Source organism: Mustela putorius, unplaced genomic scaffold (genome assembly GCF_011764305.1).
Source record: "Mustela putorius furo isolate JIRA1106 unplaced genomic scaffold, ASM1176430v1.1 tig00003898_pilon_pilon_pilon, whole genome shotgun sequence".
In the NCBI taxonomy this organism is placed as follows: domain Eukaryota; kingdom Metazoa; phylum Chordata; class Mammalia; order Carnivora; family Mustelidae; genus Mustela; species Mustela putorius.
Window position 1 is genome coordinate 21,157,092 of NW_025422047.1, and position 25,708 is coordinate 21,182,799.

Sequence of the window (25,708 nt, forward strand, 5' to 3'; positions counted from 1 at the left end):
GTGGTTGGGTGCAGGAGATTCGGTCCAGGGCTGAGGCAGGCCTTCCCCGGTTCCCAGTGGGTGGCTGACAGCCCCATGCCTTGTGAGCTCCTGCCTGCTGTGGCCCACAGTGCCCCGCTTCCCTCAGCAGCCCAGGTGTGGCGGTGACTCTGGGAGACTGGGCTTGTTTAGTTGGGAGGAGGCTTGCTCCTTTCTCCACTTCCCAGCCCTCTGCCACTGCCCCCACTATTCTCCAAAGTCTTGCTTATGGGGGACTCTCCTCTCCACACTCCCTCATCTGCCTGCCTCCTCTCCAGATGGCCAGCCATAAATGGGCCAAAGATGCCCCATCTTCCAGCAAGCCCAGATGAGGAGGGTCTTGGGAAAGGAAGTTCCAGCAGGAGGAAGTGAAGGACAAGAAAGGAGCGCTGTGGACAGAGGGGGATCTGAGGGGGGTCTGAGGAGGCTGGGCTGAGGGAACAGTTCCGACTGTGGTGGGGTGGGGGCCCTGACCTCAGGGTGGTTGGAGACAGGGGTGGCTGTGTCTGCAAGGGTAAAATGGGCTGTAATCACAAATCCCTGTGCCCTCTCAGCGACCTGCCCTGGGCCGGGGATTGGGGGTCATTTGCCCACACCTCAGAGGGCATCCCTATACCTTGCTCTGTCCTGGCAGCCCAGCCCTGGTTAGGGGGTAGGGTAGTGTCAGTCAGTGTAGGCTCATAGCAGAAGGGATGCCTGTGCTCTCAGCAAGCCTTAAGGGTTTTTTAAATCTCCTTGAACCCCAAGGGTCTCTGGACCAGGGAGAGGGCTGGGAGTACAGGTGTCACCTGCTGTGAAGGAGACAAATGGGAGCACCTGGCCAGTTTGTCACTGAGGATACTCAGGGCCTCCAGGGCTACCCAGGAAGGCCTCTTGGACTGCCTGCAAAGCAGCCCTTCTGCCCTTGGAGCCCCAGCCCCACCCCCACATTCAGGTCCCTGTGGCTGGCCGGCAGTGAAGAAGAGTCTGGAGGCCAGATCTTGGCTTAAGGGAAATAACTTTATTCTGCTTCCTCCAAAGGGGCTGCTGTAGAGGCTCTGGAACTGGAAGCTTCATCAGCACCCTCAGGACAGCGCAGATCAAGATGTGGCAAAGTTATTCCTCGTTCAAGCCCTTTTGAAAGGACACAAAACCCCGGTTAGCTCTGGGGAGGTGCGTGTTGGGCAGACACAGGGGCAGAAAAAAGGGACACAGGGCACCTGATGGGGGTGGAGAACCGCTTAGGGCTTGAGGGAAGCCCCCAAGGTGGTGAGAGATGTGTCCTAGGGGTTGGTGTGGAGGGGTGAGGACTGTGAGGTCAGCCAGAGGGCGCTGCCTGGGTGAAGACAAGGGGGTCCTCTGGGCTGTCCACTTTAGGGCTGAGTTACTGGGCTCTGGGCCAAAAGTAGTGGAAGATGAGAGAAGACCCACAGTTGGGGGGAATTGGGACATAGTGGGACAAATTGGGGCCTTCTAGAGTTGCTGACCACCCTGGGCCTGGGATTTACAAAACCATTAAAAGTTAGAGCTGGAAGAATCTTAGACGTCCCCGAGGACTGCTTTACCAGGCCCTCTGGGGCTTCAGGGTTTAATTGAGGGGGTGGGGGTCGGTGAATGAAGAGGAGGCCTCCCTGGCATGAGCAGGCTCTGTCTGAGGGGCATTGATGGTGGCAGGTGTGCTGACACAGTGACTAGTGAGGCCCAGGCAAGGCCCACCCACCTTGACGCCAATGTCACGGCTCTTGGCCCGCAGCTTGTTGACCTGGGACTCGGCGATGTCCGCCCGCTCCTCGGCCTCATCCAGCTCATGCTGCACCTTGCGGAACTTGGACAGATTGGTGTTGGCCTGTTCCTCCTGCGGGGGTCCAGGCACGGGGAGGAGGAGGTGAGAGGAAGCCAGAGGTCCTCACAGCCTCCCAGCCCAGGGTGGGGGTGGGGGAGGCTCCACAGTGTCCCTCCTCCAGGCCCAGTCCCTAGCAGGGTCGCTCACCGCCTCCTCGGCCTGGCGCTTGTAGGCCTTGACCTTCAGCTGCAGCTTGTCCACCAGGTCCTGCAGCCGCAGCAGGTTCTTTCTGTCCTCCTCTGTCTGGGGTGGGGTGGTTAGGGGTGAGGACAGCACGGTCATGAGGGGGAGCTTGCCCCCTCCCCCTGCGTGTTGTCTTTACTCAGAGTGAAATATCGGCACCCAGTTCTACTTTCTGATCCTCAGCAAACACTGGCGCTCTTCCCTCTATTTATTTATTTATCATTAAAAAACGATTCTATTTTTGATGATTTATTTCAGGAAAGAGTCTGGGGGAGCTGATGGAATCCTGAAATCCTGCACAAAACCATGCATGTTCGCAGTTCCAGGGAGCAGGCCCTTAGGGGTCCTGTGGAGGATAAACCCTCCTGTTCGGGAAGCCAGCGCATGATGGAAGTAATGCTGGGACTGCATGCTGAAATTTCCCGGGCTGCAGGGAAGGGACTCGATCTAAGGACATGTGTGTCCTTTCTGGACTTTCTGGGTTGGAACAGGAGTAAAATCTAATTAGGAGTCTGATTGTAGAAAACAAACCAGAAAGTTCTGAGATGTGTTGAATGACTTTGGGGTAGTTTTTGGTGTATTTTGGTGGTCATGGCCCCCAAACAGAGCTTGGTAACATACTTGCTTTCGGGGAATCTGTGCTGGGTGAGCTTTGTCTAGAGCTCTGGGTAGGTGTTGTCCCCAGTGGACAGGCGGAGGGTGAGGTTGAAGGCAGAGTTCCCAGGCCAAGAGGCTCAGAGGTTGACCTCTAGCCAGGGGACAGTCAGTGTAGGACAGGGCTAGGCAGAGTGGAAACGGGGCAGCAGGGGGCTGCATTCCCACTCCTTGCTCTAGAGCAGGCTAAGAGAGAACAACACTTCATTCCTCTTGGTGGTATCATCCTAGCTTCCGGCCCTGGTGCAGGGGATCCAGCCAAGAGCAGCCCCCATGCCCGCACCTGGTAGGTGAGCTCCTTGATGCGACGCTCACTCTTCCTCATGCCCTTGATCGACTCCGCATTGCGCTTCTGCTCAGCCTCCAGCTCGTTCTCCAGCTCCCGCACCCGGGCCTCCAGCTTCTGCAGCTGCTTCTTGCCGCCCTTGAGGGCGATCTGCTCAGCCTCATCCAGCCGGTGCTGCAGGTCCTTGATGGTCTGCTCCATGTTCTTCTTCATGCGCTCCAGGTGGGCGCTGGTGTCCTGCTCCTTCTTCAGCTCCTCGGCCATCATGGCAGCCTGGGGGCAGGGGGGAGGTCTAGAAGAACAGGGCCCAGGGCCCATGGTCCCTCCAGGATTGCCATCTGCCCAGACTGGCGTTTGTTTCCTGAGGCCCGCCCACCCATGCAGCTGCAGGAGTCAGCTTTCATGGCACAGTGGCCTGGCTGGGACCCAGGGCCCTCGTTCCTTTCTTTAGTGGGGGGGCGGGCGGGAGCAGTCACTCACATCGGTGATGGCCTTCTTGGCCTTCTCCTCGGCGTTCCTGCACTCCTGCACCGCCTCTTCTACTTCAGTCTGAAGCTGAGACAGGTCTGCATCCATCTTCTTCTTCTGGTTGATGAGGCTGGTGTTCTGAGAATCAAGGTGGGCAGAGTACAAGAAGCCCTGAGCATCCACAGGGGGCTCCCAAACCTCACCAGGCCGAGTCCTGCTGGCCGCCCTTCCCTCCAGGACTGTGCCTCAGGGCGGCTCACCTGGGAGTGCAGCAGCTGCACCCGCTCGCTGGTCTCTATGAGCTCCTGCTCTGCCAGCTTCCGAGAGCGCTCGGTCTGCTCCACCACGGCCCGCAGCTCCTCCAGCTCGGCCTGCAGCAGGTTGTTACGCCGCTCCACGATGGCGATGTTCTCCTTCAGGTCATCATTGGCGCGGACTGCATCATCCAGCTGGATCTGGGTGTCCTGCAGACCAGGAGGGTGGACCCAAGAGAGCACTTGGCCTCTGTCCTCATCAGAAGGCCATTAGGCTAGGCTGGGTGCTGATGGAGAGCCCCATGGGCCGGGTCGGGGGTGGGTGTACTGTAGGATGTCTCTGCAGGAGCTGGAGGGAGCATGGCTCTGGTGGGACACCAGCTCCCGGCTTGACCTTGTGGAGGCTAGTCCGTCTCCAGGTAAGGGGACTTGCCACGTCTGGAGCCTCCCCGTACCTTCAGCAAGCTCTGGAGACCCTTGACTTGCTTCTGGGCCTCCGCAGCCAGGCGGTTGGCATGGCTGAGCTGGATCTCCATCTCGTTGAGGTCGCCCTCCATCTTCTTTTTGACCCGCAGGGCCTCATTGCGGCTGCGCGTCTCGGCGTCCAGGGACGTCTGCAGTGACTCCACGACACGCAGGTGGTTGCGCTTGGCCTGCTCCATCTCCTCGTCCTTCTCCGCCAGCTTCCTCTCGATCTCTGCCTTGATCTGGTTGAACTCCAGCTGTGCCCGCAGGATCTTGCCCTCCTCATGCTCCAGGGAGGCCTGGCAGGGGGTGGGGCCAGAGGGTTGGAGGCTGACAGGGCATGGGGCCAGGGCCAGGGGTCTGCCCACGAATCACAGATACTAAGTGAGTTCAAGAGTGCTATTAAGTGGTTCAGTCAAAGAAGCAGAAGGAGGAAGAAGAACAGAGAATTTAAAAGAAACAAAAAATAGGCTTAGGAGAGGTGGTTCAGACCTTCACTGAGGAGAGCAAGCTAGGAAGACAAAGAGGAAAATGAAGAGAAAGGTGTTGCCAAGGAAACGGAGGCAATCAGGCACAGAATGTAAAAAATCCCGAAGTGGGAGGCAGAGGCGGAAAGGAGAGGGGAGTGGATCCGGGAAATCTTGTCTACAATTCCCAGGTAAAATGTCTGTGTGAAGGAACTAGAGTGACCTACGCATGCATTCATCCCACACTATTTATTGAGTGGCTGCTATGTGTCAGGCTCTAAGGATGGACTGGTGAACAAAATGGACAAAAGGGAGATGAGAACAGGGCCCACAGTCCAGGCCCCAGCTCCCCTCCCCGCCTCCCGACCCCGCACACGCCCCGCACACCCACCTCAGCCTCCTCCAGGGCAGACTGCAGCTCTAGCTTCTCAGCCTCCAGCTGTTTGCGGACTTTCTCCAGCTCGTGGATGGTTTTTCCACTGGAACCCAGCTGCTCCGTCAGGTCGGAGATCTCCTCTGGGGGAGGGGCCCGGGCCGCTCAGTTGGGGGCTGCCATGGTCCCCTGATGGGGGACGCCCCTCTTGGAGCCCCTGAGTGGCGCCACACAAGGAGGCGTGTGGGTATCAGCCAGCCCCTCCCCGGCCTCTCCAGCCCCAGCGCACCCTGGAGGTTCTTGTTCTCCCGCTTGAAGGTCTCCAGATGCTCCAGGGACTCCTCGTAGGCGTTCTTGAGCTTGAAGAGCTCTGTGCTGAGGGAGCGTGCCTCCTTCTGCGAGGACTCCAGCTCGGACTGGGACTCCTCATACTTCTGCTTCCACTCGGCCAGGATCTGTGGGGACCCGGCTCACTGCACAGCCCCCAGCACCCCGCCCCCACCCTGGTCCTCCAGGGCCTGCCCAGGCCCCTCTGCGGGGCTCAGCCTCCTCCCCAGCACCCCCTTGGCCCCCCAGGAGGAGGTCCCTGGCTTCCTGGTGATGCTGGCCTCCCTGTTCTGCCCCTGGTGGAGCCCCCCAGCCCGGTCCCACCTTGTCGAAGTTCCTCTGCTTCTTGTCCAGGGCCGCGGCGGCTGCGTTGGAGCGCTCCACGTCCACCATCAGGTCCTCGATCTCATTCTGCAGCCGGTGCTTGGTCTTCTCCAGCGAAGAGCACTTGGCGTTGACAGCCTCCACGGCCTCCTCAGCGTCCTGCAGCCTCTGGGCCAACTTCTTCCTGCCCGGGGCAGTGGCGATTTGGGAAATGGGACAGGGTTGGGTAAGATAGAGGGTGTAGATTTGGACAAGGGGAAACAATGTGAGTGTTCTAGAAAACAATCCTTGAAAACTCAGAAGTGTTGTTGGAGAAGCTGAGGAGAGGCCCCAGGGGGCTGAGAATTTGGCCAGCAGAGTGTCTCGGTGGTACGCTGTGAAGACCCACAGCACCGAGGAGGGCCCTCCAGGTGGTCTCCTCTGACCCTGGGCCAGCCTCTAGGCTGCAGACATGGAGGAGGCATGGGCTTCCACGGCCCACCCCACTTCCTCTGTCACAGCACCCTGCCCCTGGTGGGAGCACTCTGCCCTCAGACAAACCTTTTGTTCGTCTTATATTCGGATGAGAAACATAACGCGAGCAAAAAGCTTCCCTGAGAGGAGAAGGAGGTGGGGCCCTGGACTGGGTTACTCCTGTGTTGTCGGGACCTGGCCAAGTGTCCATCCCCGGTGAGGAATCTCCCCAGCATCGGGCTGGGGTGCGTCCTGCCTTCAGAGGGGCCTCAGCGAGGGGTGGGCTGCCTGGGGACTCACTTGGCCTCCTCAAGCTCCTCGGTCCTCTGGATGGCATCTGTCTCGTACTTGGTCCTCCACTGCGCCACCTCTGAGTTGGCCTTGGACAGGACGCGCTGCAGCTCAGCCTTGGCCTCTGTCTCCTCCTCGTACTGCTCGCGCAGCAGGTCACAGTCATGCCGGGCGGACTGGAGCGCGTGGGCCAGTGCGTTCTTCGCCTGCGGAGGGGTGGGCACAGGGAGGAGGTCTCAGCTTTCTCCACAGTACACCCCAGTCCTCACCCATGTCTTCACTGAATTTCTCCCTCCTCCCTGGGACCTCCTCCAGCTCTAATTCCCCAGGGGATCTGGAACAGTCTACAGAGGACTGGTAACAGAGAATGTCCATTGGGCGCTGCACTCTTTACATGAGTAACGCCCAGCACTACTTGCTTCTTGCTACAAACGTCAGTATCAACCTCATCCCCATTGCCAGAGGAGGAGGCAGGGGCTCAGAGACGCTAGGGGGCTTCCTCAAGACTACCAAGCTCTCAAGGGCATGTTAGGATTGGAGCCCTGGCCTTTTGAAAAGGTCATATTCTTTCCACCTTTTTGCTCACAAGGAAAGTGTTCAAAGAGGCTCCAGTTTTGCTTCTTTCTCCAGCTTTCAGACCATCCTGCTAATCCCAGGACCCAGTGGGGCAGTTCCTGCATCCCACACCTACGCCCTGCCAAGGCTGCCATTCCTCCCTAGTGTGTTTCTCTCCTCCCCCTCACTTGCCCTTGACCAGGTGCCCCCTCCCCCAAGAAATGGCAGCAGAAAGGCAGAGGGCCTCAGCCTGGGCAACTGATTTAGGAGACATGAGCTAGGCCCTGGGCTATTAATCCATTTGGAAAATGGGAGCACAATGGAAAGACAGCAAGCCTCATTCTTGGGACCTGCTCCCTCCTGGCCTGGGCCAAGTGGCTTGAGTCTGGGCCTCACCTTAACTTCCTCCTCCAGCTGCCTCTTAAGGTCCTCCAGTTGCTGGGTGTAGGTGAGCTTGCCTCGGGTCAGTTGGGAGATCAGTGCCTCCTTCTCATCCAGCTGCCGGGACAGCTCACCTGGAGAGGCACGAAGGCACACTCAACTCTGGAAGGTAAGCCACCCCTCCCTCTCCCCAACCATTCCCTTTCCCCTTAGGCCCCATTCTCTGGAGAGAGGTGTGCATGTGTGGGTCTTGGTGTGGGTGCATGCACATGTGCATACGTGTGTAAGTGTCTACCCAAGGCTGGTGGCTCGGGCAGTCGGGGGAGATGGGGCGGGGCTCACCGTTCTCGGTCTGTAGCTTGGCCCGTTGGCTGGTGAGGTCATTGACTGAACGCTGGGTCTCCTCGGCCTTGCTTCGGTGCTCGTTCATCTGGTCTTCCAGGGTCCGGCACATCTTCTCCAGATTAGCCTGAGGGGGAAAGGGGATTCACACAATGGACGTAGGGGGCCTTGAACGGTGGAAAGGGATACCGTTAAAGAAGTACAGAGGAGAGGCATGGACGGGAGAAATTTGGAGAACAGAGTGGATGAAGGGAAGTGGGATATGCAACTATCAGAGAAGAGAGGAGACACAGACACAAAGTGAAGGTAGATGGAGATAACTGCGGGTGAGGATGGTGAGCAGGCCGCCCACCTTGGCCTTGATGATCTGCTCCATGTTGGAGGTGACGTCATCCAGCTCCAGCTTGAACTCGCTCTTCTCCTTCTCCAGCTTCTGCTTCACGCGCTGCAGGTTGTCGATCTGCTCGCTCAGCTCGGCCACGCTGTCCGCGTGCTTCTTGCGCAGGGCCGCCGCCGTGGCCTCGTGCTGCAGCGTGGCCTCCTCCAGGTCCCGCCTCATCTTCTGGAACTCGGCCTCACGCTTCTTGTTCATCTCGATCTGCACGGATGTGGCCCCGCCGGCCTCCTCCAGCCGCTCGCTGATCTCCTCCAGCTCCCGGGACAGGTCTGAGCGCAGCTTCTCCACCTTGGCCCTGGCCGTGCGCTCGGCCTCCAGCTCCTCCTCCAGCTCCTCGATGCGAGCCTGGCCCGGGACACAGAGGGCTCAGACCCACTGCCTGGAGCCCTCCCTTGGGGAGCGCCCACCCCACAGCTCTAGAGCATTCCTGGCCTGTCTGGAACAGCAAGTCTTTTCAGTTCTACCAGCAGAGAAGTAGAAATAAAAGGATTTGGAGGAGATGTTTTGGATAGCTGAACTAGCCTTCTTTTAGGCCAGAACTTTATACATTTTCTATTGGAAAGAAAGTGGCTGAAGTTGACTGTTGAAGAGGGACAAAGAGACCTGTGTTCTAGGGATATTTTAAGCAGTTTAGTGGCAAAAATATTAAAAGTTTAGCATGAGAGAGCCATGTTTGTCTGAAGCCCTAACATGGTGTCTGCTCTAGGGGTAAGAATCAAAGCCACAGACTGTCAGGGCTAAAATGATCTTAAAAGCCATTGGTAACAAGGGAGGACACAGAGATCCAGATATCTAGAATGAGTTCCCCACAGTTGCTAGCTCAACCAGAGCTGAGACAGGAAGCCAGGGTTTCTGTGCCCTATACCTGTGATATTTTTCAGGTCTTTTCCTATGTCATCCTTGGATCACCCAGCCCTCCTAGGGGTGCTCCCTGGGTGTACTGTGATAGTTCAAGCTCTCCCTTCATGGACCTATAGCAAGTTCCTGTAATGCTGGGGGGAGGACATTCTGGAGAAGGGGGTGGAGGAAGCTGATGACCTGCCCAGGGGCTCCAGCCTAAGCATCCCAAAGCTTACCTGAAGCTCTTTGAGCTTCTTCTGCAACTGGCTGCCCAAGGCCTGCTCGTCTTCAATCCTCGCATTGAGGGCGTTCAGCTCGAAGTCCTTCCTGGGGGGAAGGAGGGAGGGTAAGATGAGGAAGGTCCGTTGGGCAGCAGGAGGACTCACCAGTACTTGGAAACGGTAATACCAAAAAAAAAAAAAAAGAAGAAGAAGAAGAAGAAGAAGAGCAGGATTTCATCAGAAAAGTAGTGTCTGAGGCTGATGTAGGGTCCCTGAAAATGTACCACATGTTGAAGGCCTCAAGTCTAGCAAGAAATGTTATGGGCAGAGGACCACAGGTGGGGTGACAACACCTGGGTTCTGTGGGACTTCGTCTCTATGGTCCTGTAGAATGACGTCATTGGACCAGATGGTTTCAAAGGCCCCTTTTAGCTCCAATGGCCTTTAATTCTATCACCATTACTTTGGGTTGTTGGGTTAGCCTTTCTGAGCCTTCATTTCCTCTTTGGTAAAGTGGGCCTCAAAATGCCATTTTTAGAAGGTGGTTTGAGGATCCTTGGGATCATGTACTCCTTCATTCATTCAGCACCTGCTGTGCCTGAGGAAGTGTGAGGGCTCCTGGGTGGACACAGGCCCCAGGAAGATGCAATCATGATGACTCTCAGAGGCTTTCATAGTCCTGACCCTAGAGCCCCATAAGATCCTTAATTATCCAAAACTACCCTGCAGGCTGTTTCTCAAGTGTGGGAAGTGGACCTGTACATCTTGGTAGGACTTGCAGTAAGAACTGGATCCATGAGTTAATCAGATCCCTGCACTGCTCAAGAGTGGGGGCTGCCCCATTTCTCTGGGGTCCTCAGGGCTCTCTGAGAAGGACCTGAAAGGCCCATCCTGAGAGGCTTTTGTGTGGAGCCCTCCTCGGTGTTAAGCAACTGGTCTCCAAGTGGTTAACCAACTGGTGTGTAGAAGGAGGAAAGCTATGAGTTTCCATCCTTCTCCACTGCCCAACAGGAAGAAAAGGCTTGAGGAATCCAGGTTAGACTGTTTTGCCAGGGAGGACGGCAGGGCACTGCTGCATGTGTCTGGGGGAGGAGAGCCCTCTTTCTGGAGGCCTCTGCCCATGGTTTTGTCCCCACTTTCGGAGGCTGTGTGAGGCTTGCAGCCTCTGAGGGTGAACAAATTGGGACAGCTTGTACTGTCATAGGTGTAACAGGCTACTGAGCTAGGGAGGAGGAAAGGTGCCAGGGAGGGGAACACGCTACTTTTTCAGCCGCTCATCCAGCTGCTGTTTGTCATTCTCCAGGTCCATGATGCTCTCCTGGGTCAGCTTCAGGTCGCCCTCCAGCTTCCGCTTTGCTCGCTCCAGGTCCATGCGCACTTTCTTCTCCTGCTCCAGGGATCCCTCCAGCTGGTGGGGAGAAGGAGCAGTGTGTCCCATAAGACCAATCATCCTGATTTGGGGATTTGGAAGCTTAGTCACTCCAGATTTGGGGAATCCTAAGACATGTCCGGGACTTGGAAAAGCTTTCCCAGAGTGGGCCAAGGGACTATGAGAGCGCCCAGCTTGGAAGGATGCTTAGTAACTATTTGATAAATGATTTCATGAATGACTGTATGACAAAACCCAAAGCTCTATTCATTCATCCAGCAGTATCCTGCAGGAGTGTGTTAGGCACTTCAGATGCAAAACTGAATCAATCCAAGTTCTCACCTAAAGGCACTTACAATGTTATGGTTGAGACAGATACTTCGATAATGATAACATGGGTGATAAATGATCCAATGGAGATATACCCAGAAAACTATCTATGGAACAATGACCACTGAAGGCCAGATCCTGCTTAAAATATTAGAGGTCACAAGATCCTCAGAGCCTCACAAAATTCCCAAAGAAATATGTCACATTCTTACTTGATAACTCTCTAGACCCTGTGGTCTATAAAGGCTTGAACCTAAATTGAAATAAGGAAGTCCATCTCTATTGTTGATCATATCAGTGGGATGAGATACATAACTCATAGTGATCACCCTTACCCTTTTCTATTCTCCAGTCCCCTACTAGAAATGTATCAGGGGAGGGAACCCTCCCCAATCCCATCCTTCCAAACACGCACACCCATACACACACACGGTATATCTAGGTCCTGTGACAATCTACTTACATCATCCACTTGCTGCTCCAGCTTGACCTTGGCCTTGGTCAAGGTGTTGACCTTGTCCTCTTCAGCCTGAAGATCATCTAGGGCCTGCTGGTGGGCCTCTTGCAGAGCCTTCTTCTCCTTGGTCAGCTTGGCAATGATCTCATCTAGCCCAGCCATTTCCTCTGTCAGGTTCTTCACCTGTGGATCAAGAATCCCATCCCCTTCAGGGTCAGAGGTCATTAGCCTGGAGACATCTATGGGGATGTCCAATGCCAAGGACCAGAACCACACTATGGTCTAGAAATCCTAAGACCTGGGCTAGAGCCAGAAGGAGCTGCCCTCACCTTGTTCTCTGTTGCATGCTTCTCCTTCTCCACCTTGGCCAGCGTCAGCTCCAAGTCATCAATGTCCCTTTTGAGCTCAGAGCACTCATCTTCCAGCTTGCGCTTCTTGGCAGTGAGCTCCGCATTCATCTCCTCCTCATCCTCCAGCCTCTCGGTCATCTCCTTCACCTTGGCCTCCAGCTGGATCTTGTTCTTGATCAGCTGGTCACAGCGCTCCTCTGCGTCAGCCAGGTTGTCTTGTTCCTGAGGACAAGGCACAGAGGGGAGGCTTTTCAGTGGGTGGGGTCCTCACATTGCCAGGTTTGGGGAGGAAGAGGCTCAGCCTGTAGGAGGGGAGCTCCAGGATATATCCAGCTGAGAAAAACCTCAGAAGGATGATGAAGGGAAGGATTTCAGGACAATGTGATGGGAACATTGGGGGATGGAAGCAGAGAGGCTCTCTGCCTCTGGTCTCCTTCACTGCAGGAAAGGAACTGCATTTACTGATGCCAGCATTTTACATATTTACTGTCTGGTAAGATGGGCAGCTTCATCCCTAGTCCAGAGATGAGGACATTGAGACTCAAAGACAATGCATGGTTTGCGTAAGTTCAAAAGATTATTGGGCTGTGGATCCAGGTTGAAACCAAGCGGAAAGCCAGTGTTTTTAAAAGTTTGTTCTTTCCCCCTTCCCTTTTGTTCTCTAGAGGGACCCCCTTGGAGGACTTTGGAGTGTTGATTCCAGAAACCTGTGTCTGTGAGAGGACAAGGTGAGCCCTGGGTGGGGAGGTGCAGGAGGCGTGGGGAATGTTGGCTGAGCAGGACCGGCGAGCTAACAGAGGTCCAGGAGCCTCACCGCCTGCACTTGGAGCTGGAGGTCATTCTTCTCCTGCAGCAGGGACACCATCTTCTCCTCCACCTCCTTGCGGCGAGCCTCTGACTTCTCCAGCGCCTCTTTGATGCGCGCGAACTCCTCCTTCATGTTGGCCATCTCCTTCTCCGTCTCTGCGCTCTTGAGCAGCGGCTTGATCTTGAAGTACAGCTTCATCCAGGGCCAGTTCTTGACCCCCATGAAGGCCCGGATGTTCCACTGGATGATCAGCAGGGAGTCTCTGCAGGGGCCCAGCAAGAGGGTGGTGAGAGAGTCCCAGCTCCTTCCTGTCCTGAAGCCCTGACTTGTACGTAATAGCTCTCCCTTCCTCTCTGATGCCTTGGCCGTGAGGCCCATCCAGGGTCCATAGGAGCCCCTCCGGCTAGTCTGCTTGCTTCACATCTTGGTGAGCTTTCCTCTGACACTGCCCCTGAATCAGCCTGAACCTTAGATGGCCAGGAGCCTCCTTTTGAAGCCCTCACCTGCGTTCCAGCAATTTCTTATACTCCATTCTGGAGAGCACACCCCGAGACTGGGCCTGGATGCGGGTGATGATGCGGCTCAGCCTCTCATCCCGCATCTCCTCCAGCAGCCCCAGCAGCCCCGCCTTGAAGAACACCTGTGGGCCAGCAGTGGGTGGGCCGGGAGGGGAAAGAGGAGAGGTTGCTTTTAAGCAGTGTAATACCCTAGGAAAGAACTCAAGGGAGGAGGCCAGTGACAGCTGGAGCTGGGACAGGGGCATTGGATGGTCCAGGGGAGGGGGAGAAGGCAGTTCAGAGATGGTCCTAAGATGACTGGTAAAAGGGAAGGAGCTGTGAGGTGGGGACCCAAAGGATAGGAGAGGTCCCTCTGTAGTCAGCTCGCCTCCTCCCTTCCCTCACCTTGGTGTGGCCGAACTTGTACTGGTTGTGGTCAATGTCCAGGGAGCCCAGCAGCTTCTCTGCCCCTTTCCTGCTGTCAATGAACTGGCCCTCAGGGATGGCTGCTGGGTTCAGGATGCGGTACCTGGAGAGGGTGGTGCCCCGAGTCACTCACGTTCTGGACCAATCTGCTCTGCCCACAGCACTCAGGGCCACCTGTGGACTTGCTTCCCCACCAAGTCTTCCCAGGCTCCCCCTGCTCCCTGAGCTCTGGGGAGCCCCCATACCCACCTCTGCCGGAAGTCCCCGTAGAGGATACGGTTGGGGAAGCCCTTCCTGCAGATGCGGATGCCCTCCAGCACACCGTTGCAGCGCAGCTGGTGCATGACCAGGGGGTTGTCTATCACCCCTGCAGCAGTACGAGGTGGGAGAGGAAGGTGTGGGGAGAGTGCCGGGCTAAGCCAAAAATTCTGGGCTCTGATTCTGGGTCTGTCTCTCACTAGCCAGCAACCTTTGGGAAAATCCTTCCCCGCCCTCCCTTAGCTGGACTCTTAAGAATAACCAAAGGTTTTCCCATTCCTTCTTTTACGTTGTATTTATTATCATAGGTAGTTGCCATTTTCTAGAGAAGAAACTAAGCCCAGAAGAATTAAGGCACCTCACCAAGGTCACTAAGCTGACCAGAGCAGAGCCAGGCCCCTGAGGAACTGGAATTCCTAATCAGTCAGAAAAGATAAACAATCTCTATATGTCTCACTGGGGGGTGCGTGCTATGAGTCAATGCCCATGAAAGTGCCTTACAGGACCCCCTTGAGCCACGCTGCAAATACGGGGAAATGGGGAGAGACTAGTCTGCCATCTCATGGGGGATCGGAGGAGAGTGTCATTTGGAAACCACTGAGGTGGGGGATTAGGAGATGGCTGAGGAGTCCCTGTCCCCAGGGCATGGGGCATGCAGCCAGCAAGGGGCTGGGCTGAGTTTCGGACCTCACCTGGAGACTTTGTCTCATTGGGGATGATGCAACGCACAAAGTGGGGGTGTGTGGAACGCAAGTTGGTCATCAGCTTGTTCAGATTTTCCTGTGGCCCAAAGCACAGGAGGGAAAAGTAATGCAGGTGAAGGAGAGAGAAGTACGGAAGGAAGGGAAAGAGAGAGAGGATGAAGGAATGGTGGGGAGGACACGGAGGAGAGAGAGGTCAGAAGGACAGAGGGAAGGGGAGAGTGAGATGGGAAACACAGAGAGAAGAGGCCATCAGCAAAGAGGGAAAGAATGGAGAGGAGGATAGACAAGGAGGGAAAGGGGCCACAGGGAAGGAGGAGACAGAGAAGTCAGGCATGGGAACGGCGGGAAGGAGCAGGGCTGGTGGGTGCTGGGGAGCCATGCTGGGCTGGGGCTGGGGGCACACGCTTACCCTGTGCAAAGCTGACACGGTCTGAAAGGATGAGCCTTTCTTGGCTTTGCCTTTGCCCTTATCGACAGCTGTGGGAGGAGAGTCAGGGAAAATGACCTGAATGGACGTGTGGATGGAGAAGAGGCCTCCATCACGGACTCTCCCTACATCCTCACTTGTATCTGATCTCCAGGTGAGGGTCTTTACTATGTGGGGCCCAGCTTCTCCACCCCATTCTATCTCACTGAGCCTGTAAACCTTAGAGCACAACCTGACACGGAAGGGGTCAAGTGTTGCAATGAGCTTGCCTCAGGACCATGGTAGAAACCCTGCTCCTTAGTCCCCAGGGTTCTAGTCTCTACTTACGTGCGTCAGCCCCCGCATAATTGGCAAACAGGTTGCTGAGCAACTTAAGGGAGGACTTCTGGTACAAGCCCACCACCGTCTCGTTGAGTGGGTCTTTGTTCTTCTGCAGCCAGCCCAGGATGTTGTAGTCCACGGTGCCGGCATAGTGGACCAGGGAGAAGTGGGCTTCCTGCTTCCCCTTGACATTGCGTGGCTTCTGGAAGTTGTTGGACTTGCCCAAGTGGTTGTCATAGAGCTTGGCCTTGAAGGTCATGTCAGTGGCCTTGGGGAACATGCACTCCTCCTCCAGGATGGACATGATGCCCATAGGCTGAGGGTAGAGGGGAAAGCGTTACTGAGCATGCTTCATGCGGATGCAAAAGCATCCTGCTCTAAGCTCAGTATTTGCTTATGGTGATGCCCCTTTGGGAATTAAGGTAACAGGCTCAGATTTGAGTGCAGTTATTTACCGACCTACACCTGTTCATGCCTTCGCAAGGTGGAAGACTTTGTTTGCTTTCAGAGGGACCTTTGTGAAAGTCTGGGGAAATGAATGATATTGATGCTTTACACAGCACTCCATCGTCCAGATCCCTGCCATGGGGGAGCTGAAAACAGGTGTACTCTGATTCCCTGCCCCACACTCAAGCCAGGTCAAACCCAGGCTGTTAAACACACTGGTATGGGAGGATTCCTGGAGCTGCCCATCCTCCCTGTGTCCATTCTCAAGCCCCTGCGACCTCAGCTCTCCCTGTGCCCCCCCTGTCCTGGGTGGTCAGGACACAACAGGGCTCGGGATCCAGAGCATGTTCCCCAGCAGGGTGGGGGCTGCCTTTTAGACGGGGGCACTCAGGTATGGTGTGAGTGGGGAATTCAGCCACTCTGTCTGGAAGGCCAGGGGACGGGGACACAGGCAGCAGGCTAGGCAGCACCTTCTCAATGAGGTCGATGCAGGCCTGCAGGTCCATGCCAAAGTCAATGAACTCCCACTCGATGCCCTCCTTCTTGTACTCCTCTTGCTCCAGCACGAACATGTGGTGGTTGAAGAACTGCTGCAGCTTCTCGTTGGTGAAGTTGATGCACAGTTGCTCAAAGCTGTTGAACTGCAGGGAACAGGGGCGGAGCGGGTCAGGCCCGCAGGGATCTGAGCAGCACGTGTGGTCCCCCCACCCTGAAGTGGTTTGACCTGGCCTGCCCAAGCCCAGCCAGGGGTGTGGCCAGGCCCCTGCCCTGTCGGGCCAGTGGGGAAAGATGCTCCCCTGGAAGACAGGACGAGGCATCAGCCTTTTCCGAGATTGGCCATGATGGTCACAGGTGGGAACGAGTGAGTCACCCTCCTCCCTCCCCCAGCCCCTGCGCATGTGTGCCTAGGCTCCCCCACTCACGTCGAAGATCTCGAAGCCGGCGATGTCCAGGACCCCTATGAAATACTGGCGTGGCTGCTTGGTCTCCAGGGTGGCGTTGATTCTCGTCACCATCCAGTTGAACATCTTCTCGTACACGGCCTTGGCCAGGGCCCCGATGGCATATGATACCTGGAAGTTGAGCGAGAAACCAAACGAGCAGATTAATGCAGAGACTGAAATCCAAAGCCCTCCCTGAAGCCTGCCAGCCCCCTCCCCACTTATCTTCTGAAGATGACCCACCTGCTGGACATTCTGGCCCTTGGTGACGTACTCGTTGCCCACTTTCACCCGAGGGTGGCACAGCCCCTTGAGCAGGTCGGCTGAGTTGAGCCCCATGAGGTAGGCGGACTTGTCAGCCTCTGGAAGGAGAGGGCAAGCAGCCAAGTTGGCACAGGGAGGACTCCTCTCCAGATGTGGCCCCCACCTGCCCCCAGCATACCAGACTCCCACCTTCAGTGCCATCTGGCTCAGCTTGCTCCTCTCGCTGTTTCTGTTTGAACTTCATGTTTCCAAAGTGCATGATGGCACCCGTTAGCTTGTACATGGAGTTCTTCTCCTCTGGAGTGAAGCCCAGCACATCAAAGGCATTCTGTAGGCAAACCCCATATTGGTGGACCCCAGAAAAGGAAGTATGGCAGGTAAATGAGATCCCTCTTCAGCTGAAGAGAGAACTTCTCTCCTGAATCCCTGTAGCTTCTGAGACTCCCATACCCAGTGTGGAACTCCAAAACCAAGTGCAGGAAAGTTGCACACTGCCCCAGATCTGGCATCAGTGGCCACATCTGTCCTTTGGAGGTGCTCTGGCCACCCACTCATGTTTTTTACTTTTGTCTCTCTTCTCGACCCTACACTTGATTCCTTGCTTAAACCTTCTCTACCTGTCTATATCTAGTCTTCACCTAATAGACTGCCCCCATCCCATGGCAACTGCATGAACCACCCCCATTCCCTTGGTGATGCTTTGCTTCTTGGCTTGTCTGCTTCTCTGTTTCAGCCCTTTCTGTTTGCTCAAACACCAAATACTGGTCACCCCATCTCAACATACCCATTCCCCAACACATCCTGGTCATAAGGCATGTTCTGGCCCTTGGGGAGGGTCATACCACTTTGAATAACAGATAGCATCTCAGCTCTCCTCCTTAGCCAGTGAACTGGCCTCATTTAACCCTCTGCCAGTGCCCTCACTTCTCTACCAGGTTCTTACCCACTTACATCAGTGGCCATGAGCTCCTCAGAGTCATCGATGGAGGCCACCGTGGTCTCTCCTTGGGAGATGAATGCATAATCGTAGGGGTTGTTGGTGATCAGCAGCATGTCTGGGAGGAGAAGATGGGTTGAGGAAGGGGCACAAAAGCCTGGCTCTCACTGGGGTTGCCTACCACAGTACAGGGCTTGCAGGAAAGCATATGACAAGGCTGACTGTGGTCTCACATCCCACAGAACTGAATCCAGCAGTGCCATAAACCCAGGGCATGTCTGCAAGCAGCCGCAAGCAGAGGGGACCAGGTTACCATGGAGATAGTTGGTCTCGGTTGGTAGCTCTGACTCACCCAGCAGCTCAGGTTTTTTGTTAGACAGGATTTGGTAGAAAATGTGATAATCTCTCTCTGCTTTCAGCTGGAAAATAACTCTGGATTTTTCCAGAAGGTCTGTGAACAGTAGGGGGAGAAGAGGGAAAGAAATTTGGGGATTTAGGTACAAGGAAATAGAGGAAAATGAATGATAAATGTAGCAAGTAAAAGGCAGAGGAAAAGAGAAAGACAAAGAGAGAGACTCTCGTGCACGCATGAAGAGACAGAGGTGGAGAAAGAATAGAGGAAGTCTAAGAGGGAGATAAGTATACAGACCCAGAGACAGAAAGAGAGGGAGAGAGACTAAAAGGCAGAGGCCTAAAGAGAGACATAGATAGAGAGACAGAGAGAAGAGAGGGATAGGGTGGGATTGTGATCACATAGAACAAGGGTGAGCTCAAGCCGAATCCTAGCAGATTCATGGCACTCACAGGTCTCTATGTCTGCAGATGCCAACTTTCCAGTTGCCCCAAAATGGATTCGAATGAATTTCCCCTGGGGAGATTGAGGAGACCGATGATGAGTTGAGGCAAGGCTCGTATGTGACACCAACCCTCCACCAAACCAAATCCCAAATTCAAGGTCAGGGATCACTCACGAAGCGGGAGGAGTTGTCATTCCGGACGGTCTTGGCATTGCCAAAGGCCTCCAGGGCAGGGTTGGCCTGGATGATCTGGTCCTCCAGGGTGCCCTGCAAAGATCAGGAAGGATGGTAGGTGAGAGGCCTCCCCCTCCCCTTTTGCAGTGCAGGCCCATGGAGGACAACAGGCCTACCTTGCCTGGTGTCTGATCCTTCTTGCTCCGATCCCCAATGGCAGCAATAACAGCGAAGTACTGGATGACCCTCTTGGTGTTGACCGTCTTCCCGGCCCCGGATTCCCCGCTATTGGGATAGTCAGAGCCTCATTAGGCAGTGAACAGATGCAGTTCATTGAGACAAAGAAACCTCAAGTCAGGAGAGAGGGTCTGGTCCTACTTGAGTGGGAGCCCCAAAGCAAGAAGCACCCTGACCACACGTGGGATCAGGGGGAGCACCAGGAAGGGTGCCACAAGAAGTTGCCGGGTTTGGGCAGAAGAATCTTGGTCTTAGCTAGGCAAGGTCAATGTGAAGAGATGGGCCTTGGCCCTTTCGGCAAAGAAAAGGTGAGGCTGGCAGAATGGGGAACATTACTGAAGGGAAAGATGAAAGAAAATGGGGAGGGGATGAAGACACAGTGATACTGGGCTTATGGATGAGTGAGTGATGAGCTGGAGGAGAGCAAGCAAAGGGAACGGGAGAGGGAAACTCCAAGAGGGGTGGGAAGCAGAAAGAAGTGGGGAAGGCAAGGCAAGGGTAAAGGCCACAGAAGAAAGAGAAGCTGGCACAAAGGTGGAGGGAAATGAGAATTGTGGGTCCATGCATGGGGGCTGGGGTCCTTGATAGGGGCTGGGGTCAAGAAGGTTCTGAAAGAGAACGGGTTAGGAGCTACACTCACGTGATCAGGATGGACTGGTTTTCTCTGTCTGTTGGGAACAAGTAGGAAGGAAAAATCAGGAAACACACAGGATGCTCCTGCCTGGCATCCACCCACGCTTCTCCCGCCCCACAGCCCGGCCTCCCTCCAGGCACCTACCGGTTGCCCAGACCTACTGTGAGTCCCTCCACCCCCACGCAGATCCCAAGAAAACCCTGCCACCAAGTCCTGTCACCTGTCAGCATGTACTGATAGGCGTTGTCAGAGATAGAGAAGATGTGGGGCGGCGCCTCGCTCCTCTTCTTGCCCCGGTAGGCAGCCACCACCTCGGCGTTGTACACCGGCAGCCACTTGTAGGGATTGACGGTGACGCAGAAGAGGCCCGAGTAGGTCTGGGGTAGAGAAGGAGGGTTGAGTGCTCATGATAAAGAGGGAGGAACAGTGGGTTCTCGAGTTAGAGAACAGTGCCAGGAGGGGAAGAAAAGGGAAGATCTACAAAAGCACTCAATCTGAGGACTCCCGGCCTTGGGGGTGTTAGAACTGAACCAGGGATGCAGGGCCATGGACAGCGTGCAGTAATGCCTGGACACAAGGAACAGAAACCTGTGGCTCCAGCAGGTGGGCCTCTGGGGACTGGGAAGCTACTCGACTCAAAGGGCGTCCTGGATGGCGCACTCACGTAGATCATCCAAGAGGCGTAGCGCTCCTTGAGGTTGTAGAGCACAGCGGGCTCATGCAGGAAGGTCAGCATGGCCATGTCCTCGATCTTGTCGAACTTGGGAGGGTTCTGCTGCATCACCTGGTCCTCCTTCACGGTCACCGTCTGCAACAGCCCCCATGCAGGACCCACGGTCAGCCCTCCCTCTGCCCGGAAAGGAGTAGGGCGAGTTCTAGGACAGCCATGTTCAAGAGAGAAGGACGGGCATCACAGAGAAGATAGACAGGATATTGGGAATGAGAAGGGCTGTTTGGAAGCCGTGGATCCCTGCCCCAAGAGGGGGAAAGCAGGCTGTCCTCAGGTCTGTGTGGGATGGGTCCTGGTGGGAACTTCTCTGTGTACCCCAGCTGCGGGAGGGGGTCCCAGGAGGGCCTCTCATGCCAGCCCTGCTACCTACCTTGCCATTTTCGGTCTCAGCGGTGACTTTGCCACCCTCTCGAGACACAATTTTGGCTTTGACGAACTCCTCTTTGTCATCGGGCACAAAGACATCTTTCTTGAGGTCAAAAGGTCGGGTCTGGGCTTCCAGCCGCTCCTTCTCTGACTTGCGCAGGAAGGGGGCAGCGGCCCCAAACGCGGCCATCTCCGCGTCCACCATTGCTGCGCCTGCAGGGGGTGGGAGTCAGAGAAGATGCCAGATGCCCTCCCTTCCACCCAGCCTCCACTCCCTTCCCCAGGCTCTCTCTCCTTCAGTGGGAGCCCCAGAGCCTAGCACTCTCCTTGTGAGTCAGGAGCAGGTCACCTTTCATCCCTTATTCTTTGAGCCGATCCACCAACCTGAGAATAGCCTAGCAAACCTGTCAGGGCAGAAGGGGAGGCTAATGTTTGTTCAGCCTGGGGCTCTCCTAGAGGAGAAAGGAGCATTCTGGGCTTCTCTGGGAGCAGAAAGCTAACTACGTCCATCTCTAATCCTTGTCCCTCCCTGACTCTTCCCTGGTCACAAGCAAAGGGCTCTTTGTTGCCAAGATACACTTCCCAAGGCAAGACAGAAACTAGAGTCCCATAACCTGGCTTTGAGGCTGTCATGGCCAATCTCCCCAGATTCCCCCACACTCCATCTTCAGCTTTCCTTACCTTTGGCTTCTCAAAGGTGTATACTAAATGAAAGGGGCTCAAGCCTGCAGGGGACCTGGAAAGACGGAAGGCTGTGTCAGGGCCAACTCCCCGCTGCTCCCCGGCTCTGCCCTTTGGCACCCACCACTCCCCCAGGCCTGAAAACAAATGGGAAGTTGTGCCAGCTTCTCTGGTCCTGTCCTCTGTCTGGCTTTCCAAACACTGTGGCCCTTTCTCCTGAGCAATAATTTTAACAGTTTCCTGATGTCTATTCCTCCTTCTCCCACCTGGGAGACAGTCCCATCCTTGCCTACACTCAACTAGTGAAACTTGCCTACTTGGAGCCACAAGAGAAACAGCTACTGGTCACATTTGTTCAGCGCCTTACAGTCTGCAAAGCACATTTATGCATCTCTCACTCAACCTTCGCCCCATCCTACGGATGAGGAAATCAGGGTTAAGGGGCTCGCTTGTCCGAAAACACATAATGAGAAGTGGCAGAGCCAGGCGTTGAACCCACGTCTCATGTCTCTCCAAAGCCAGTTCTCTTCCATCCTGCCCTTGTTTGTCAGACAGTCTTGGTGGACACTCTCAGAGAGGAGACCCTTGTGGGCGTCCTCTCATTGACACACCCACCAAATGCCAAATGCCCTCCACATGTCCTCTGATGAACACGCGTGTGCGCTGTTCTGGGGTAGAGAACATGCCTCACATGGACACGCTTCCTTCCCATACCTCCCTGTATGTGGTCATGCCTTGGCAACAGACACACACATCAAGTATGTGTACGGTATAAATCAGCACAGATCGCTGTATAGTCCCAATTACACAAAGACCTGAAGCAGGGCCGCCTGGGTGCTGCAGTGGGTTAAGTGTCCCACCCTTGTTTCGGCTCACGTCATGATCTCAGGGTCATGAGATCCAGCCCTGCATCGGGCTCCATGCTTGCTGCCGAGTCTGCTGGAGATTCCCTCTCCCTCTCTCTCTGCCCCTCCCGGTCATACTTACTCTCTCTCTCTCAACTAAATAAATAAATCTTTAAAAAAAAAAAAACAACACACACAAAACACCGGGAACGGCCCCACCATGTGCCTGTGAGCCCCTTTTGCAGGGTGTACACAGGCTGCAGGAACCTCCACTCCTGGATGCGCGCACAAACATCTCCATGTGCATAGATACGGGTAGTTACCCACGACAGACCCCCCCACACAACTAGCTTCTAAGCATATATACTTGCTAAGTCATTGTTCTTCACCATCCTCTTCTCCCTCCCCTCAAATGGACCAGTTATCCTCAGGCATGATCATAAATACGTCTCCCCCTACGTACTACTGTATCTTAATTAGGCAGCGTGGTACACAACCTTCCCTCACCATGCATTGAGACTATGCATGCTTGTACACAACACACACACACACACATACACACACACACACACATACACACATACACACCTCTGATGCATAACACATTCTGGTCCCATATGCTCAGATATAGACTTTCACACACAACACCCCCCTCCCGCACTCCCAGGGCACCCACACTCATGTTTAGACCTGCACTTGTGTGCTCAATGATCAGACCTGGTACTCTGCAGGAAGCCCTGCATGCACTTGCTGTTCCTAGAGGAGCCCCTTCCTAAAGCTGGGGCCCTCTTATCCCAGAGGAAGACCTCTTGCTCGGCACTCCTACCTGAGAGCAGCAAGGAAAGACAGAGCACAGGGGAGAGCTGTGGAGCTTGACCTGGTCAGGAGCCATATATATCCGGCAGCAGGCCCCCCACCCCCACCTGTACCCAGTCCCTAGCCGGATTTAGAAAGGGCTGTTGTCACTAGAAGCATTTCCCCCAGGCTCCCCCTCCTTTCCCCAAAGTGCTCCCCACCCCACCCCACCCCCCCCCAGCTAGGAAACAATTGGAAGTGGTCGTCATTGTTATGGCATGGAGTGTGCAGGGTCTGAGTTCCAGGGGGCGGGGATGGCTCAAAGTGTAGCCAAAATATCTCCCAGGCCAGGCTTCACATTCCATAGCTGGCAGGAAAGGGGACTGCTCAGACCACCGTGACCTCAGGCAGGCAGGGTCCTGGCCCTGCCCCCAGGACTCTCCTGGTCTCTGACACAGCTGCCCCTCCGACCCCTGCCCCCTGAGCTGGCCCAGCCCCACGTGCAGTGTCCCCTGTGCTTCCTGGCCTGGGTCCTACATCCAACAGTGGGATGGGAGGTGGTGAGGGTCAGCAGCAGCACAGGGGTGGGGCAGAGTTGGGGGCATGGTCCCCGGGGGAGGGCGTTAGACTGGGGCAGCTGGAAGGAGGTTTCCCAGCCAAGTGGCAAGAATGACCGGGGAGCTTAGAGATGGGGACTCTGGCTTGGGCACTGATTTCCTTGGACCAGCTGGGCGGTGTGTTGAGGTCACCGAACCTCAGAGCCAGGCAGGCCATTCGTTAGTCCTTCATTTTATGAAGACGGGAAGTATCTTTTCTGAGGTCATGCAGCTAGGCAGGGCGGCAAGGTTTAAGGCAGCTGGGGGAGCTGAGCAGATGAGGAATGGAGGCCAGCGTGCAGACGGAGGGCTGGAAGTCCAAGGAGGCAAGGACCCGCTGTGCTCAGAAGGCCGACCCAGGTGCTGCCGGATGGTCCTAGAGGAGGCCCCTGCATGACTCATTTTCCTAGCTCAGCCTTCAGGTACTGAATGCTCTAGTCCAGAGCCAGACACTACCTTCTTGGAGGCCTGGATACCTAGATAATAGAGCTGCTTTGAGCTAGGAGACCCCCGAAGAAGATAGCTGCTGCCTGGCCCACCTGTCCTCTCGTGTTCTGTGGAACAGTCTCTCCCCAGCGGGGGGAAACTGGAGTCCTGGCAACTGGGGCAGGAGAAAGGGAAAAATGTCCCCCTTTCCTGCTGGCCTTAGAAACAGCCACCAAGGAGGTGAGGAAAGGTGGCTAAAGCTCAGCCCATGAGCACAGAATGTAACTTAACGCCACCCTCTTCTAGCTACCGCGTGTGCAAGCTTCACTGGCTCTGTGTCTAAGCAACCACAGAGTGCTTTGCTTTGAAATCCCCTCCTTCCCAGCAGCTCTGCAGCGCATGCGGATTAATCCATCTGATTAGCTGTCAGCTTGGAATGAGAGCGAGAGCGCAGGCCTGGGGGTTGGGGCAGGCAGAACAGGTACATTTTGAAGAGGGGGGTAGGCACAGCAGGGAAGGATGAATCCAGTGGGGGCCCCAGGCGAGATGGGATGCTGCTTGGTAACCCAGGCACAGTATGAAGGCCTTGAGCAGCTGTGGGTTGGGGGGAAGGGTGCAGGCAAGTGGAGGGTTGATCCCCAGCCACAGGGGCAGGAGGACAAGCTCTGTGGGCCCGGAGCAGACCCTCCCAGGGACTGAGGAACTAAGCCCACTAGTAGAGACTTCAGGGTTTGGTGACAAAGGGTAAAACCCTCTTTTTATCCTCCCCTTGCAGCTTCCTGAGCCCAAAGCAGCCACCCCTGCCTGGTTTCCCAGGGCTCAGGTGCAGATGCCAGTGACTAATAGGCACAAAGGATGCCAAGCCCTTTCCTAGTCTGCGTCTTCACCCAGGGCCAGTCTCCTTGGCCATGGAGTTGGAAAGCCTTTCTTACATTTAGGAGATCCACTGAACTGTGTTTCCTTCCTCTGGATTTGGGGGGCCCTGACCTATTGGAGTTACAGCCTTACCGTGGCCCATGGCTCCACAGCAGGCTGAATCTTACCACCCTGCTGCTAAGCTCTTTGTCTCATAGCCCCAGGATCTGGAAACAGACTGGAGGGTCTGACAGCCTTAAAGACCCCCACTCACTCCCCAGCTCTCTGGCACTGGCCCTTGGCTCTTTCAGGAATCTCTTCCTTCCATTAGAGACTGTCTGAAGACCAAGCAGCTTCGCTGATCCCTTCGTTCCCCAAGTATTTATTGAGCACCTACTAATGTGGGATTGTTCTAGTCAATAAGGATCGAAGATGGACCAAAATAAAGATCCTTCCTCCGACAGCTCTATTCAACTGCTTGTAGAAGTGGAATCGGGGCCTCCACTCTGGGTCTTTGCTTACAGGCACATTCCTGGCAGGCGAGACTGAGGGGCCAGGGCCCCACCATGTAGGGGTGGGTGGGGATCCTGAGGTGTGTACTGCAGAGTGAGAGCGGACAAGACAAAGGAGAGCAGAGCAAAATGCTATAAATAAAGAGGGGCTGGGGGGAGGGCAACTTCACCAAGGTAGACCAAATAAGGCCTGGAGAGAAAGGAAGGTGATCTCTCTCCCCTGCTCTGCCCTCCCCTCCCCGGCATGGTGCCTGCTTTGTCTGGGCTCTGTCACCACCCTGATCAAGTGTCAGGCCCAAACAGGGGCCATTTGCCGTGACATGCCATCAGGAGTTCAGAGAAAAAGTTGCTAAAATTACTACCAGGAATGGGGAAGGAGGGGGTGTGCTAGGTCAAGTTAGAG

The 25,708-nt window shown here is 55.4% G+C and overlaps 1 protein-coding gene across 1 annotated transcript; it reads right to left on the minus strand.

Moving 5' to 3' along the window:
• Positions 1–998: 998 nt before the first annotated feature.
• Positions 999–23,021, minus strand: LOC101673577 (myosin-7). Its single transcript, XM_045067767.1, has 40 exons — positions 22,948–23,021; positions 21,277–21,331; positions 20,600–20,808; positions 20,164–20,307; positions 19,720–19,876; positions 19,506–19,533; positions 18,805–18,913; positions 18,629–18,721; positions 18,462–18,525; positions 18,010–18,108; positions 17,672–17,775; positions 16,910–17,048; positions 16,700–16,818; positions 16,439–16,588; positions 15,986–16,156; positions 15,075–15,384; positions 14,730–14,797; positions 14,309–14,396; positions 13,608–13,725; positions 13,338–13,461; positions 12,939–13,075; positions 12,442–12,697; positions 11,607–11,849; positions 11,284–11,460; positions 10,384–10,529; positions 9,137–9,227; positions 8,016–8,405; positions 7,664–7,790; positions 7,337–7,455; positions 6,395–6,591; positions 5,642–5,825; positions 5,280–5,445; positions 5,009–5,133; positions 4,141–4,449; positions 3,692–3,895; positions 3,444–3,569; positions 2,961–3,236; positions 1,988–2,083; positions 1,718–1,852; positions 999–1,131 (listed from the first exon to the last, which is right to left on the minus strand). The coding sequence occupies exons 3-40, from the start codon at positions 20,798–20,800 to the stop codon at positions 1,114–1,116; spliced, it is 5,808 nt and encodes a 1,935-aa protein (XP_044923702.1). The 5' UTR covers positions 20,801–20,808; positions 21,277–21,331; positions 22,948–23,021; the 3' UTR covers positions 999–1,113.
• Positions 23,022–25,708: the final 2,687 nt, after the last annotated feature.